Source organism: Merops nubicus, unplaced genomic scaffold, assembly GCF_000691845.1.
Source record: "Merops nubicus isolate BGI_N331 unplaced genomic scaffold, ASM69184v1 scaffold17348, whole genome shotgun sequence".
In the NCBI taxonomy this organism is placed as follows: Eukaryota; Metazoa; Chordata; class Aves; order Coraciiformes; family Meropidae; genus Merops; species Merops nubicus.
Genome location: NW_008627918.1, coordinates 27,244 through 45,661, shown reverse-complemented (window position 1 = coordinate 45,661; position 18,418 = coordinate 27,244). Strand labels below are relative to the sequence as shown.

The 18,418-nt window shown below is 35.2% G+C and overlaps 1 protein-coding gene across 1 annotated transcript in view; it reads left to right on the top strand.

The window, feature by feature from the left end:
• SIPA1L2 (signal-induced proliferation-associated 1 like 2) overlaps positions 1 to 18,418 on the top strand; it is a gene marked incomplete at its 3' end in the record, with an annotated part of 62,585 nt that overhangs the window by 20,396 nt on the left and 23,771 nt on the right. The window contains exons 5-8 of the mRNA XM_008946509.1: positions 74 to 177; positions 6,486 to 6,643; positions 8,133 to 8,709; positions 13,838 to 14,112. Coding sequence (XP_008944757.1) covers positions 74 to 177; positions 6,486 to 6,643; positions 8,133 to 8,709; positions 13,838 to 14,112 — 1,114 coding nt within the window. The remainder of the gene's footprint in view (positions 1 to 73; positions 178 to 6,485; positions 6,644 to 8,132; positions 8,710 to 13,837; positions 14,113 to 18,418) is intronic.

Genomic DNA, 18,418 nt, shown 5'->3' with positions numbered 1-18,418 from the left:
AAAGAGTGGTGGCCTAAAAAGTAGTATGGATGTTCTATTTTACTGACCTTCTTGTGATTAAATTAATTTTCAGCTGATTCAACAGGAACTCATTCCCTCTATACTACCTATAAAGATTATGAGTTAATGTTTCATGTATCAACAATGCTTCCATACATGCCCAGTAACAGGCAACAGGTATGTTTTTTAACTTCTCATTGTAATTTTACATTATAAGTGTTCGACACTGAGGCACTTTTTTTATGTAATACTGGTTTAAAACTGAATTGTTTTATATGAAGTATGACTCAATTGTAATTTTTTTTCTTGAAATATTATCAGGCATTAGAAATCTCATAGCATTTTTATATTATGTAATTCTGGAACTTATCCTATCTCCCCATTTCATGATATTACTAAAAGGTAATGTTGCCTGTGGTGAATGAATTATTTTCCATTTGGACTGGATTTACATCTTCTGTATGTTTTTAACATCAACTGGAATGAAGCTTGAAAATAGCCTTTTGGTTAAAATGCGCATGTAATAAGATTTTCTTTTTTTTAAGTTTCCACTTAATCCTTACATTACATATCTTGAAATGTTTATCAATGTGTCAACTTAGTCATAAATGCTCAACTGTCTCCTTCAAGGTGTCTACTTCTGAAAACAGATAATTGCATTGTACTTTATTTCTGGGGAATTCTCTTTGCTTATGTAATAGTTGAGAATATATTTAAAGCATTAAGGATGGCTAAAAACCAGCACAGCATCCAATGTGTGCAGTGCACCAGTAAGGTTACTCTGTCTTGCCTATCTTGGCAATATCTTGTGAGTGAATTAAGAAATACAAGCACATGTGGTATAATATATCAAGATTAACACTTTTAAAAAAAAAAAAAAAAGGCAGTGGAAGGTCAGACTGATGATAGTTTGCAACTTTCTGTGCTACTACTCTGCATTTTTCTAGGTCTGTAAAAGTGTTTGATTTACATAGCTTTAGAACAGTCTCTCAGTGCCATGTGAGATATAAAGATTTCAGTCATTTTGGAGGGTTGTCATGAAATAAGTGATGCTATCTCACTTTCTTTTTAACAGCATACAAAAGATGGTTACTGGTTGTTAAACTACAAGTGTTAAATCTTTCATGTCTACCCTATTAATAAATTTTCTGAGAAGAAAAAGAGATATCAAGGCAGCAAGAAAGTATAAAATTATTAAAATTGAGAAAGGATAAATGAAAATAAAAATGGAATGAAGTATATAATTATGTATTTTAAGTAGTGCATATTGTTCTGAAATGTAGAAGTGTAGTTAAGAAAACTGCAAATAGTAGTCCATCACACTTAGGATTTATATGTGATTTGAAGAAACTAAATTAGGAATCAAAAGACAGAAACTCTTCACCATATGGATAACATGAATGTGTAGATGACACTTAAAATGTGTATCTTTCAGAAGACAGAATGTTCAGCTGTATCACACACTCAACTATGCCAGTAGCTAGTAATCAAGGTGTTGGATCATCACTGATTTGAGGTTGCTACACTTCTCTAAGCTTTCACTTACACCATATTACAATATGGGATTAATGTAGTAAACATGCTACGAGTTGTTCTGTCTATAATCAGTCATAATAAGCTTTGATTGGAAAGCACATGTAAAGAGGGGAAAACTGTACACTATTAAGAAGATATAATACACTGAATGAGCTTGCCTTAAATGGTTCTATGATTCTATGATTCTAATCACAGGCATTGGCAGTAAATATGGCCTTACTTGGAGGTATTTTTGTTGTGTTTCATGACTTTCCCTTGTTTGTGAGAACAGGATGTCCTCTTGCCACAATCCACCAACTTTCAAAATTGTTTGCTGTTTGTTAGCTTCATGGCAGTGTTGCTCAGCCACCCCCTGTTACTGTCCTTTCACTTCTTCTGTGCCTTCCTTTCATTCTCATCATTTCCTTATGTGTCTTTCTTTATAGTCAGGTGCCAATTCTTGTGCGTAGTGAAATCCTCCAATTTTAACTCCTTGGTTTTCCCCAGCAACAAGCACTCCTTTCCACAGTGTTTTAGTAAGATATCATCGTCGTCTCTCTAACAGGTTCAGTGTTTAGTAGAAGCACCACATTGTCATGGCTTTCTTGGGATCAAAATAATGTGGCAGTTCAAAGTAATATGCTTATTTGGAGACCCACCACATTATTTTTTTAGGTGCTGGAATCTAGCAGTATTTGCACGGCATGGACACTGTCTTAATGAATGGTGACAAGCACACCCAAATGACCAGAATTTAGCCAGCCTTCATGTGCAAAAGGGATCTATAATAGTTGTTTAATTTTCTTCTGCTACAGTTCAGTTTCAAACTACATACTGAAGCATAATATCTATCATCAGCATTATTTCTCACAAGCTAGGATTAAATTCGATTAGGTCTTTTTCCTTGAGGTATTTTAGATGCTGAAGACTACAGATGCAGTTCCATCAGTTGTGCTCAAGACAGAGAGAGAATTACAAGAGCTGTGAAATATAAATATTGTTTGTCTCTTCAGGGTTTGGCTTACCAACTCTACATAGTCAAGTAAGGGGAAGTTAGACCCCATGGTAATTTTCTTTTTAGGTTACATTAGCAATGAAGTTATTGAATAGAGTAGAATACAGACAATAGAAGTCAATAGTGAGTTTTTGTTAGCATATTGTGTATGTACAGCCACTGAGGTTATTCCATTCTATCCCTGCGTCCCTTGCTTGGTAATGACTGGGCAAGGTATTAAGTCTCTCTTCATCATCTAGGACTACAATGAGCAAGCACTGCACATTGCTTAGATTCCAAATACCTGTGAGCCAAAAATAGGCCACACCAGAACTGTTTGTTGCTTCTTCCAGGACATAACTACGCCCTGCTTGGTCCCTGATCAGGACATCCCTCTAGTTTTAGAGCCAGCAGGAGATCCAAAGAGCAAGGTAATTTTCACTTTGGCTGCAACATAGGCTGGGAACTTTCAAGTCAGCTGCTCCTTCCCTAGGACAGAAAAGACTACCAGCCATGGTGTGGCCAGTTTCTTTTCCTTTACTGGCCTTTTCTTCAAATCATATAGTTCAAGGCTTTCCCCTTTGAACTTTACCTTTGTGATGTCCCTTTGCAAACCATCCCCTTGCAAGTTTCCCATGCACACATTTGCAGTCTGCTTGTGCACACATGGTCAGACCTGATTAATCTAAATTGGTTCAGTAATCAGTTTTCACCTAATTTATTAAAAACCTAAAAATTAAACAGATATGCAATAATGAAATAAACTTGTTGAATTTAAGCTACTGTTAAAATGGTTCGGATAACAATATGTGGTTATACCAAACTCTTTAACATTTCATAATTTAATTGAATAAAGAACATATTTCACTGCTATTTCAACAAGAGTCCTGTGCTGGTTTTGTAGTTTGACTAGGCCATTATAATTCTGCTGAAATAGGCGGATTTTTATGGCTGGGCATAACCTGTAAATATGCTGAGTTTCAAGACAGCACTTTTCTTCATAGATGCATATCTGAAAGTTAAGAAGATAAAATCTCAAAATTAATATAGTAACTATTGTCATCAATAATTTTAATGGATTCTGCTTTTCTAACATATTTTCCTTACTAGACTCCTCTTTTTGTGTCTTGTATTCTTATATAAAACTTCCCAGTTTTGGCTGCCTATCAGACTTCATTTGGTTCATTTTCAAATTCTACCATGCCAGTTTAAACTGATACTAGAATGATGTCAAAGTGTGTTTGATGTCTCTGTACTGTAAGTAATCTGTGATCTGTGTAGCCTGTTGAGAGTTTCAGTTGTGCTCTGCATTGGCATGAGACTCTATTTCGAGTATGTTAGAAAGGCAGATTAAAAACAAACAACCAACCACAACCCCACAAAACCCCAAATCCGAGCAGACCTCAAAATGGGAGAGGAAAGGGAAACTGAGAACCTGGGGGGAAAAAAAAAAAAAAAAAACAACAAAAAAACCCAGGAGGTAAAAGTTGGGAGGAAGATCTAGGTTATAGGATGGAAACTAGAAGAGGGTTTCTTATAAATCTTTTTGCATAGTTCCAGTTTCCTTCAATTCCTTTTTCATTTTCAGAATGCTATCCTTATCTGACATTTCCCAGGGAAGTATGTGTTCCCTCCTTCTTCTCCATTCAATACTTAATTCTTTTCCTATTCCTTTATCCTACCCAGAGCACTTCTTTCCATGTTCCAGATCACTCCAGTTTACTTTTCTCCCCTTTTGAAGTTCTTTGCATTATGATGCTCTGCGCATAGCTATGACTGTGCTTTGCCTTTGCATTGTGTTGAAGTTCACTTATGCATGACAGTGTTACACCGATATTATCTTAAAATGTTGAAGAATTCACTAAGATTTTTGCAAGCGTGGTAATGTTCTTAAAAATGACCTGACTACCTATTTCCTACAAAAAATTTCAAAAACATTTCAAACATTTCTAAAACTTTGCCCTTATTAAGTGACTGCTTTTGACAACTTATGATGGCAAGCAGAACAATCCTAAAAAAGTCTAAAAAGCAGAAAATATTTTTGAAAACAGTGGGAGTCGTCAATATAACTTTAAACAGGATGTTACTTTCTAATTTGTATAATTTTGCTCTGTGGAAGTGTTTAGGCACAGGCGTGAACCACTATAGCAAGGAAGAATAAATGGGTGGTTAGTTATATAACAAAGGCAGAACTTAATCATCTTGTACCTTGTAATTGGAAGATTTCTTACAAATTTAACTGCTGTGTAAATTTCAGTCTGTGAGATAATAATAATAACCCCTAAATATGAACTTGTTCTTCACTACTATGGTCTAATTGTATGGTTCACTAGCTCAGCAAATTAAAGTATACCTGACACACTTAGTTCTGGGATCAGTTCCACGTAGTGTGCTTCTACTGTAATTTGTACGCATCAGGATTTATATCCTAAATTGCTCACATAGCCAGTTACTTTGGTTCTAGTCTTAAAAACCTGAAAACTTGACTGAGCCATGTGACTTATTCCAAATACTCCTTTATGTTCTTATTTCTGGTTTAAAGTTTCACCAGAAGTCTTATTTCTTTAATCTACATTGGGATTTTGGTTATGTTTAAAATAATACATATATATATATATACTGAATGCTTTAAAATTTGGGCTTTGGGCCTTCTTACTGCCTTTATAATACCATCCTTTGTATTAGTTTAGGAGATAACATGAATCTTACTTATGGGTCTTAGAATATGCAACTTTGCTTTTTATGTTGGTAGCTGAAATACTAACTTTTCACACTTTATATATTTATGAAATTTACCATATATTAAGTTTTTATATTTTTAGCTTTATATATTATACATTATCCATAAACTTTTTATACTTTATATGCTTTTTATGTAAATACTCTTTCGTTAGAAAGATTGTTTTGTAACATCATCTCGATAGAGAAATTTTTACTTGTTCTGTCAGAAAATTTTCTGATGCATTTATTCTTCTATCCTTTTTACTTACACATGAGCTAAGGTAAAGCTTTAAGTGTCGGTAGGCGGTTAGTTGACTATGCAAGGTCTTTGGCAGAATTTAGGTGAATATTTCAAATGTATCACATGCTAGACTACTTTTTTCCATCTAGTAATATACATGGATGTTTTATAAGCACACATATTTAACAAAAAAGTATAAAAACTTTGAGAGGTACAATAAACTTCCATGAGGAAAGTGAACATTTTATTATGTTTTTTTTTGTTGGGGTTTTTCTGTGGAAAGAGAAGATGGATCCCTTATTGCTAGACATGTTTTGGAGCTTTTATTAAGTTTTAGACTGTAACAATGATTTAGTATCTTAAAACATTCCTTAAATATATTTTGATGATAAAAGATACCAATTACAAGAATAAGTTTTTAATTAAGGAATTTCTAATAACTGTTGTTTCTCTCTGAGTCTTGGCTCTGTTCCTCAAGTATGCAGTTGTTAAAATTTGTGATGAGAATTCATGATAATCTTATTAAAAAAAAAAGCTAATATTAAGGACTATTTAATAAAAATTCAACATGGAAAAGGAAGGTTTATTGAGAAAGAAAAATATTATTTTTCATGTAGAAGCAAATTTTACACTGTAAAGAGGGAACTGAGGTAGAGTTCTCTGGATAATGAGAAATGTGGAGTGAGACATTTTCTGTCACTAGAGTGATGCTCTAAAGTAAGAGAAATATATTTTTGTCATAGAATAAAAGAGAAATGAGCAAAAACTATGCAGAACTTGGGGGGGGGCCACAAGGGAACTGACTAGTATACTTGTGAACTTAGCCCAGTTTCCTTTCCTTATCTTTTTGCAGTTCAGTCAAATATCCTTTATCTGTAGCTATCCAGGATATGATTAATTAAAAGTTATTTTGGAAAAATTAAGCTTCATTTGTTTTGGTGTTTGGTTTTTTTTCTAAAATAAACAAACTGTTGTTTTTTGTAACTAATTTTTCAATGCATGTTTCTTGTCTAGCTGCTAAGGAAAAGGCATATAGGAAATGACATAGTTACCATTGTCTTCCAAGAGCCAGGAGCACTTCCTTTTACTCCAAAAAATATTCGTTCCCACTTTCAACATGTATTTGTCATAGTCAAAGTGCATAATCCTTGCACTGAAAATGTGTGTTATAGGTGAGTATAGCCTTAACTGTTTCTTTGTTACTAAGACTACAACACCTCTTCTAACCATTTTGTGTTTCCTAGAGATATTAGATATACAATTTCAAAATTTATGCTATGTTTTCTGTTTGAAACCCCAGTATATCCCTTGCACATGTCTAGAGTTATGTGGCACAGTCTTTAGACTTATATGGGGATATGCGGAACTCTGTGATGCTAATTTATGAGCACAAAATGGGGATATAACAAGTTAGTGAAAATAAAATTTGCAGACATAGCAATAGAAATTAATTTAAAATTTGCTTGCACATTTTGTTTTTCAAAGAAAATGACTTAAAGTACTTCAGAAGGCTATTAATCTATATAAATCTCTGAGTATGAGAATCTGACATGGGTTCATCATGGCCTTTTAAGCACACGAATTGAGGACAAACATCTCAAGTTTCAGATCACCTTCACTCACATTTAAATTACTGCATCATGAGTTCTAGCAGGGAGCGGAAGCATACCTCTGAACTGATTTGGATTTGTGCAAATAATGATAAGCATTTTAAGCATAATGGTGCAGGTTTAGCATGTATAAATGTTATTTATTTGTTTTTTTAGAATGAAATTCATGTACATCATGAGATCTGGTCATATTACTGTCTTTTAGCTGTCTTTTAGAACTTAGGCTATCTTGATTTTGTTCCGGTAGCTTTTTTTTTGTTCATAATACATGCCATTTCATAAGTTACATCTTTCTTATTACTAAATTATGTCTGTCATCCCAAATATGACTGCATTTCAGTCAAACAGTAGTAGTTGTGTGTGGTTTGCACAGTATTTTGAAATCCTTTTTCAGTTGAAATACGTTACATAGGTATCAGGTGTAGATATAGTTATATCAGTGAGAAAATATTCCTGTTTCTTTTAGATCTTACTGTGAACTGTCTAGATGAAGAATTGCAAGTGTTTTGAAATTTTATAAAAGTAGAGTAGGCAATTTAAACAGGTGCAAAATACTCCCATCATAGACATGTTTGACACCAATAATTTGTCTTCACACTTCATTGTAGCAAAATGTCTGAGGAGTAAAATAAATTGGTTCTGTTTATATATTCCTTACGTTTATGGTCATGCAGCTGAGTGACAGCTGGAAATGATAGCCAGACTTATTAAAAAAAATTACTTGAAACCACTTCTCTCATTTATGTCCCACAAAGGATTTTTATTTTTATTCCATTAAAGGAGACAGTGACACCATAAGAAGTCATCCTTGATTTTTTTTGTGTTAGTAAGCTACATCCATATTGTCTTTTATATATTTGAAAGAAAAAAACACTTTAAAACAGACAACCCAAACATTTTCTTCGCTGTGTCTAAAATGTCTGAAAATTGGCATGTTGAAGCTAAATCAAACTGTGTAAATGGACTGTACAGGCCAGAACTCTTCTTATTGTGTGATTTTTATTTATTTATTTGGGAATTAACCATTGTATTTTTTTCTTTCTGTTTCCAGTGTTGGTGTTTCACGATCAAAAGATGTACCTCCATTTGGTCCACCCATTCCCAAAGGAGTAACTTTCCCCAAATCAGCAGTCTTTAGGGACTTCCTTCTAGCCAAAGTTATTAATGCTGAAAATGCGGCTCATAAGTCAGAAAAATTTCGAGCCATGGCCACAAGGACACGTCAAGAATACTTGAAAGATCTGGCAGAGAATTTTGTTACCACAGCTACAGTGGATACTTCAGCAAAATTTAGCTTTATTACTTTAGGGGCAAAAAAAAAGGAAAAAGTGAAACCAAGGAAAGATGCACATCTATTCAGTGTTGGAGCAATTATGTGGAATGTGATTGCACGAGATTTTGGCCAGTCTGCTGACATTGAATGTCTCCTTGGAATCTCCAACGAGTTTATCATGTTGATTGAAAAGGAATCAAAAAATGTTGTGTTTAACTGTTCCTGCAGAGATGTTATTGGATGGACGTCTGGATTAATGAGCATCAAAATCTTTTATGAAAGAGGAGAATGTATTCTTCTGTCTGCAGCAGATAATTGTGCTGAAGACATCAGAGAAATTGTTCAAAGACTTGAAGTAAGTACAGTTTCTAAATTGTAATTCCATATTTTTTATGAAGAGTTACTTGTCAATGTTTCCTTTGAGATCTAAATTTAAAATGCTTATACTTTGGGAGTGTTTTCAGTCTTCAGGGAGCGTTATAAGCAATAATCCTAACAACAGCTCATGGGATAAGTCTTACCAACCCCTTTTTAGGGATGAGGAGTCCGATACCACTAATCTGATTGACTTGCCCAAGGCCATGGATGGTGTCAGTGTTTAAATCAGGATTGAAAAGTTGAGCTTTTGTTTTCTCTTGCTGTAACTTGTCAAATCACACCTTTGTAGGTAGAAATATGCCTTAATTAAAATATAAACAAAATCTTAACCTAAGAAATACACTCACTTTGACTTTTTATAATAACCCATGTGAGTATTAGACAAAAAAATTGGTGTGATCCTACTTATTTGTTCCTCTGTACTAAGCAACTGCAGGAAGTAAAGAAAACTAGACCACTTAATGCAATTTTTTACAGCTGACTGGGTCAAGTTTTTCAAATACTTGATGACCCTGTTAGCACAACTGTCCTGTAACCGTTTCAGTCAGTACGAATGAACTGACAGGAACTCCAGAGTAAAAGTGCTGATGCATATACTTCGTGTGGCTACCCTTCACCCTTTGATCTTAATTTAAGTGATCTAGATGGTCTCAGTTCTGTTTACATGAGAAAGACCTGCACTGAAAAGAAATCATTATGCTTACCATTTTCACACTGGAGCAATTGGCTTGCAACTGATGTTTTAGTGCCTCTGTAGCTCTGCAGTCTCATTTAGCATTGCTCAATATCATGCTCTAAATAATAACCTATTTCTTCCTAAGTATAATTAATCTTTCAGTAGATGAATGTCTTTAAACCCTTCTTGCCACTGTTACAGTCTACTTTCCATTAAGGTCTTCAGTTTTATTTCTCTCAGATATTTCCTTTCTGAAAAATATTGTACACAGAGCTTGCTCCTATTAAGTGTTGCTAAATGAAAAATATAAATGGCTTAATCCAGATGGAAAACAAGGTTCAAAGTTCTAGTGAAAGCTTCTGTTGTCATCAGCAATGATGACTTCTTTTGCTGTTTTTCACTTACTTGGTTTTACAAAACATGGAAATATTCTAGTTGCTGAGGATAGATCTTTAAAAATCAGCCATTAAAAGCTCAGGTGAGATGGTTATCTATATTTATTTTAGTTCTACTTCTTTTTTATGGTCAAATTTTGGGTTAAATAATGACAAATTGGTTTAAGCTTCAAAAATTTACCATCAGTTGCTGCCAAATTAACCCAGATTGTCTTCAAGTATCTATTACAATGAACTCTGTCTGCCTTCTCTCTTTCACTGCAACCTATCCAATTTTCACAGTGCTTAAAAGAATTAGCTGGCATTACTTGGTTTTCATACTTTTTTATCCCTGTTTCTTATTTCATATTTTTCTCCTTTTCCCCTGCTTCGTCCTGTCTTTTGAAAGCTGCATATTAATGTTTTTCCCTTGTTTTATGTTGTTGAATGCCTTCTCAGATGTGACCATTACAACCACTAAAAAACATTTAAAACTCTGGTTCCACACTTCATATAGATACTTTAAAAACCTTTTATGTGACTCAGAACATAACCAAGGTCAACAACCACATGTACCAGCAAATGCTAAAGATGAAAGGTTGAATAGTGATGTGATATAAAACCTAAGTGACCAGATGATTAACCCTTTTAAGTCACTAGTAAAAGCATTTCTTAAAACCAGTGGGTAAAATGTTGCAGCTACTAAATGAGATTGTCAAATAAATAACTACATTTTGTTGCCTGGGTTTAAATCATGCAGATGAATAGGAAACCTATTGCAATATACAGATTGAGCAAAGATGTGAAAAGCTGAGTCTGTGATTTTGGTTTGAACCAAAAGAGTCCATTCAGGACTAAAAAAGAGCTGGTATTTGTCAGTCTAGATTCAGATCTGTATTTATGGGGGAGAATATCTGGTGATGTAAAGTAGAAAGGGCAGCAGGAGCAACCTACAGATGAACTTCGTTAGGCTGTGTTTGAAGGCAGAAAGAGCAGTGATTCTGGGCTTTAGGATAACAGAGAATGGCAGAGTGATAGAAGATTAAATAAAAATGCTGAATGGATCTTTAGACTAGAATCTAAGTAGACAAAATTTCTTTAGAAGCCTGTATACTAGAACAACCTCTTCACCTTTTTAAAGGAATTTATAGAATCTCTATCTTTTAATTTCATCTCTATTAAATGCATTCAGAGAAGTCATCTCTTAGTCCATGCACAGCCACATGTTGAGTGAAACGGCAGCCGAGTAAGCAGAATGACCTGTTTTGAAGTGGAGCAGCACTATATTTTAGGTGAAGTTACTCTGTAAAAGCTATAATAGCATAATCTTTCCACTGCCTGACTAAGTACATTTTAGAAACTTGTGACAGAGGTGTAGGAAAACTAATGAAGAGCTGAAAATTTCATCCTCACTTGTCTAGTTTGTAAATTATGGAAGTCTTTTTGAAAATTAGTTGTGACTGAAGATGAACCTCAGAGCTGGAAAGAGAAGAGTTAAAGTTTAGTTCTGTCAGCATGCTCCATAGCTCTAATACTACATGCACAGTTATAAACACAACAGAAACTTCTATTTAAAAGGGGAAGCTTCTACAAGTTACCAAAAATTCAGAGTTGACTAATGGCAAAGAAAATAGCTTTTTTGATAGGAAGACCTAGGATATGTTTTTGTAAACAAAGCCTCCAGAGTACATTTTGGGCATCTCAAGATTGACTTTAACATTTTTACTTTGAAGGCTACATCTTCAGAAATAACTGGAAGGTTTATGAAGTCAAAGTGTTATGGTTTAAGTAGCTTAAATTTGCCAGAAAATGATTCTCAGCCTATCATGTCTTTGCAAGAACTTTCTCCAGTGTTTCACAGTGCAAAGAAGATTAGCCCTTAATGAGTGAGGGCTGACGGAATTTCATTACCTTGAGTTTATTGCAGGTTAAAAGCATGAGCATGGAGCAACTGCCTTGGGTCAGAAAATGCATCACTGACGGGTTTGCAGCACTTAGAACTTGCATACATGGGAACCGCTTTTTTTCTGCTGAGTGACAGATATCCATATAGAAAAATTCTGTCAAGGCAGTAGTGCTTTAAAACTTACTAAGGTGCAGAAAACTGTGGCTTTCAGTCACTGACCAGGTTGCAGGCACAAATTACACAAGCACTCCAAAGTTTTTTCTAGTCAGCCATTGGATTGGGAGGGGACTCGAAGTTAGGCCGCTCGTCTCCGGCTCTGTAACAAACTTGGACAAGAGGTTTGTCTAAATAGGAAATGTAAAAAGGAAGCCATGAAAGTTACTTAGAGCTTAATATTTGCTATGTGTTAAGTTTGTTTGTGGATGATAGAGACATACCGTCATAACAGTTTCCAGTGAAGGCAATAGTCCCCTCTATTCCCTGCCTGCCACCCCTTTGGAACACCATTTTAAAAACCACCCTGTTTTTCAGGGCTGTCGCACCTCCGATTTGTCTGCATGGCTACCCAAGTGCTAATGCCATACAAGGGACAGCGCAATGGTAGTAGGGTCTTAGTTTAAAACTGATCTGCACCCATGGAACTGTACCTGTCAGCTGCCTCTGACTTGGGTAGTGAAAGGATTGGTTTTATGACAGCCTTATCCAGCCACAATACCAACTCACTAGCTGCACAGTCTCACTCCTTCACCATGCAGCCCTGAATTAGATTAGGTCCTGTTTTTGTGGGAAGTACACAATAAGCAAGTGAGCTAGGCTGCCGAGATTCTGGCTCAAGTACACAATGCATGGGAAGAATGACTCTTCCAAAATAGCCTTCTGAATTAAGCTCGAGCTATAAAACAACCTTTACAAAGACCTATCCTGTACAACTGACCATACAGGACACTAAGCTCCTAACTAAAGCACATTATATTTGACGCCTGAAGTTGAGCGATTTCTGTATCTTTGTAACGCATGCTAAAATTAACCATAAACAGTGTGAACACCTTTGTGGAATAACATTGTGCTGTGGAACTGCTCTTAATGCAGCATGATCTTGGTATCTTGATCTGTATCATAACATGCGCATCTTTAAAGGACAGATACCTACCTCTCTGGAGTGTTATAAAGTATTGTGAGATCTTTGAAAGACATGCATTATGAACAACCTTTTTTTAATGATGTCATTTCACAGTGGTTAATTTTTTGTTGTAATTGTAATAATGTAGCTAAAATATGCACTGGTTTTGTGACACTGACAGAAGAGAACATTAGGGTAACTCAAAAACTAACCTTTTAAGATGGACTAGAATTTGTTCTTCTGAGCCTGGTGCAGTATTCCAGCATGCATGCTATTGTATTAATTTTTTTGCTGGGTAAAACTGTTAAGGATTTGTTACGTAGTATATAGGAAAAAACCTTAGCGAAGTCTGAATTTCAAGGATTTCGATTACTCTATTTAATGACAGAATTACTTTTCTTTGAGTATGAAGAGAGTCATTTTCTTATTCCTAAGTTTCCCAGTGACATGAAAACTCTTAATGCATTTTAGTGATGTACACATCTGGAGATAGAGGTAGTTAGGAATCTGACTACAGGGCAAAATCTTCAAAAACTGTCTTCAGTGCTATGTTCTTGAGGAAGAAAAGCTGCTAGAACTGAAGCATTTCTCTGTTTGCCTCATGCCTCCAGTTTAATACTGTCTAATACTGAAGAAAAAGTGCCTGCAGATCTACAGTCAGCCAGCCAACAGGAATGAAGTAACCAACCAGCATTTTGCTTGCTTTCGGTTTTGAAACTACAGCAGCCGTTAAGTTTTCAATAAGATATAAATGGTATTGTGTTAATGTCAGGCAAGGGGGAAGGAACTTTACACAGGTCGGCTGTTTCCTCTGGGGATGTAAGATTTTTAGCATTATGAAATGTTTTATTCATTATGTTTTATCCGGAAACCTTCATTCAACCACACAAATGTTAAATGTCAGTATTAGTTTATTAAAGGTGTTTAATGTCAAGCCACATGTGGCTTTATAGTGTTTGAAAAAAGATGTGTTTGTGTCCAAAGAAGTGAGTGTCCTGACAATAATGTAACAATCTGATACTTCTTTAGATAGTGACCAGAGGATGTGAAACCACGGAAATGACCCTTCGGAGGAATGGGTTGGGCCAACTTGGATTCCACGTGAACTTTGAAGGGATAGTGGCTGATGTAGAGCCCTTTGGTTTTGCATGGAAGGCAGGCCTACGGCAGGGGAGCCGCCTAGTTGAGATCTGTAAAGTGGCTGTGGCAACTTTGACTCATGAACAAATGATTGACCTTTTACGTACATCGGTGACAGTAAAAGTGGTCATTATTCAACCACATGAGGATGGAGCACCTAGAAGGTAACAAGCAACAGTTCTCAATGTGACTTCTGTATCTGTTTGTTTGGGTTTTTTTCTCTGTCACTTTAAATGATGGCTCTTTTCTTGGGGGACCTCAGCAAATGGATATTCTCTCTAATGTTCAGTGATAATATTATTGAGACTCTTAAAGCAGTCTTTTCCCAAAAACTCCTATTGACTTGTAACAGAAGACAAAATGGGATTGTTTTATACTTTTATATGTCTTTGAAAGAGTAAGAAGCAAACTTCGGAGCATCGTGATGGAACTGTTATGAATACTGATGTAAATTCTTCCACAGGAGAATTTTATATTTCAATACTAAATTTGAAAATTGGCAGTCCTTCTCTGAAAACTATACCTTGTCTGTCTTTGACATTTCTCTGAGTCTGGACCTTTGAAAAAGTTTTGGTTCATTTTCTCTTCAGCTGAAATTTTAACAAAAATCGTGAAATGCTGGTTTGTGGACATATGTGGTACCAAGTCTTAGAGTCTTCCTCTAGAAAGATTCTTTCACTGCACTCCAGAAAGATTCTTGCACTGCACTTCCCTTCATTTTTGCATGTTATGAGGTACAGAAGAAGTAGGGAAAAATTGAAATTTTATAATGATGTGAGTATATTTCTCACATACCTTGTCTAGGCACTGTTAATTTGGCTCATTCTAGTGAAAACTGTACAAGAGTAAATTAAATTACTTGTCTTCTTTTAGAAGGCCAACTTCAAATCTCTTGTTGATTTTTAATTTAACAGAAAAAAACATTAGATGTGTTGCTTTTGGCAAGACAACAAGCCATAAAATTTTACGTAGCGTGCAGAACTATGAAGTTGGTGCCAACTGTACACGAATACTGTCTAATTGGTGGCAATTCTCCAAGCAGTCGTTGGCCTGATGAATGACACAGAAGTGCCCTCCCCTGCCTCAACCTGCATGTTGATGCATTGCGTTCCTTTCTGAAGAAAATGACTGTGAATTGCAACGTTTTGCTTAGTTGGATAGAATTTGCAATTAAACCTCTCTTTGCTTAGCTTTGCTATTCTCACCATCTGCTTCTGGGTATGAATTTTCACTGACTTGTTTGGTATACATTTCCAAGCTGTTGACAGAATATGAGCCTAATGAGCTATCCTATTATACTGTAGGTAAAAACGTGTATTTTATAGGCCCTGATGGAAAAATACATACTATATGAATTGTTTTTATCTTCTTTGTTATATTTTTAGAATTAAAATGTTAAAATCCCAAATCAGTGTGAAACATGGCACTCAGTCTGTCCGTAGGAGGAATTTTAACTGAGTGCCACCAAACTGGGAAAAACCTTCAAAAGCTGTCAACCTCCCCTTGTGTTTCAGAGGTTCTGATCCTTTAAACATCTTTGCAACCCTTTGCCAGGCTTGGTCCAGTGAACATTCATGTCTCTCTTGCACTCTGGGATCAGGTTTATCCAGAAATAGTTTTGAATGCAAAGCAGAAGTATATGGAAAAATAGAATCCATTTCACCTTCCTTTGACAAGAAATGTCACTGTTCTTGGAGAATCTCTACATGGATATATAGGATAGAATTGAGTCTCTGTGGGTGATTTCCACTGTCTATCCATGAGCAACAGTTAAGGCAGATGTGCCAGCTCATCAGGGGAGAGCGTTTTTACTGTCAGGTAGCTCTAAAAATTATCAGATAACACTCACAACAGAAACATACAGATATTTCATTCAGAGCTGAGGGTCCATGAATCCTTGATCCACATGCTGCATGTCTGGAAGAATGTTGATTCAAAAGCAGGAAAAAGCTTCACATATGTGCTTCAATAATTATTGCTTTCATTCACAGCTGGTTTTAGAGATTTTCTTCTAAGAAATTATATTTCAGTCTGTGTGACATATATAGAATAGTAGATAGGAGCCTGAAATAAGTACCTTGAAAGTGTGACCCATCCTATATGATCTTTGGAAGTTGTTGTTTTGTTTGGTTGGGTTTTTTTTCCCCTCTCTATCTCAGCTTTATTTCTCAGGGTACATATTGGTAGCTTATGAAAAATTTTTGCTTTAAATGCCATAATCTGGACTTTCAAGTTCAGCCACTAAGTTCTTGTCCACAGTGCATAGATATATTAATCTTTGTTTCTATAGAAATCAGTTGCATCAAAAAATTACATACATTTACAATAATATAAAGATAATTGTAGTAAAAAAATAATTCATCATTTCATGAAGAATCCCCATACATTATTTTATTATGCCTGTCATTTACTGAGAGAACAACTAATTTCCACGGCTTCAAAGAGTAGTTTCTGCTTAGCTCCCACTGCTGGGTTATAGGAATACAAAGCAATGAGTACTTTCTCTTTATGTTGCTTATTAGCCATGGTTCCTTGCTGGAATCGGACTCTGAAATGAATTTACACAGATTGGACATGAGTGCCATGGTGTGTCTTGGGAATTATACCCTTCAAATTAAAATGAGTTTCAAGTGTGCAAGGGTGTTTCCAAAGCAGTCCCTGTCCCTTGGAAAAAAATCAGGTGAACTGCAGATATTTAATCGAGTTCTTTATTTTTTTCTTTTAGCTTAGCCACAAATCATCCTCAGTGTATCAGTTCATTGCATTTTAAAAGAAAATAAAAAAAGCCTAAGTGTGCATACACTGAGAATATTAGCAATGAACTTTTAACAGTGAATTTTTTTTTTCTGCAAACTGGCCTGTGTTCATTTATTTCAGATTGAAGATAAATTACTCAGAATCTTGAAGGTGCTTGCAAAGGAATATTACAAAGTGATTAGCAAATTAGAGAGGAAAATTCTGCTCAATAAATGTGTTCCATTACTTATTGTAGGTTCTTCTATTTATAGTCTCGATAACAGTATATGCAAAAGTGGTCATGGAATAAAGCCTTTCATTTACTATCCTGTAAAATTAATGAACTTGAGACAAACCTGCTGTTTTCAGTTTACTCCAGCAATTAAATAATGATGCAAAAATTGAGAAATTATAATTATTGGCATGACACCAGGATGATATTTAGACGGAAAGAGGAATTGCTATTTAAAACATAAATTCTTTAAAGTACAAAGCAGTGTTAGAACAAACATGTTGGTCATTGTATTCAGATCTGAAAAAGTATCTTTGTGTCATTTATTTATATGCTGTATCTTTCCCTTTAAAACTGTTGATTTGTTCTTCTGTTGTTGTCAGTATTACCTAGTGCTGCAGTGCAGTACCTGGAATTATACATATTTTAACAAGAGAATAATGAAGTTAATTGTAATTTGCTTTCACTGGTGGACTCCCCGCAATGCTCATGGGACACTATATCCTTAATCAGTCAAATCCAATCAAGGGATTCAAGTACTTCTAAATCTGTGTTGAACTGCAGATTCTGCTAGAATCTTACTAGATTGAAACTTAGGTGTCTGTCTTAGTTCAGCTACCATAATACATAAAGAGAAACTGCTTAAGCAATTCCAAAGAAACAATTGTTAGCAAGTCTAGAAAATGAACGAAACTTTAAACAATTTCCAAGACTGAGCATGAAACAGAAGCTCAAGTATAACCACTGTAAGAAATGTAGCAGTGGTAGTTTCCAACTGTTGGTCTGAACAAGTAGCAGACTTCTTTTCTTGCTGTTGTAGGTAATTTTGAAAATGGAAATATTTTAGTGGCGATGACTGAAACTGCCTGGGGGCCATTATTAAGTACTACTGCATTTCTTTTGAGGTTGTTTTATTCTCTTGAACTTTGCAAACTTTGTCTTACAAATGAAATAGGTGTAATGATGTTATGTGCTTTCTAGTCCTAATGCTTGCTCTTCTTAAATAATTGTGATTTTGTAAGACAGTTGTGTTTCTGTGGCTTTTTAAAAGTACCAGATAACTAGCAGGGTATAGAATGTTTGAAAAAAAAAAAAGTTTTTAGAAAGTAGAAGTGTTTGCTGTTTGGAGGAATTAAAATCTTCTCCCAGAGGTGTTTGCTATAAGCTGGTGGGATCATTTATAGGCACTTCAAATTTTTTTATATTTTTTAAATTAAGCCTTCTGAGCTAGAAAGAAATTGGTTCTAGATTTGCTGGCAGGCTACTGCCGGACTAACAAGACTTGAGGCGAGTTAAAGCAGAAAAACCTGAAACTGAACTTGTGGTTGTAAAAGTAGAATTTGGTTGTATCAAAGCTTTTAATTACTAACCTAAGAAGCTGCATATACCTGAAAACTCCAGATTTGGTGGGGTTCAGAGGTAACTGAAAGAACTAGCACTAAGAAAATATATTACCTGGAAGCCATATCACTGGCAAAAGTTAATCCTCTGTACCCAAGAAA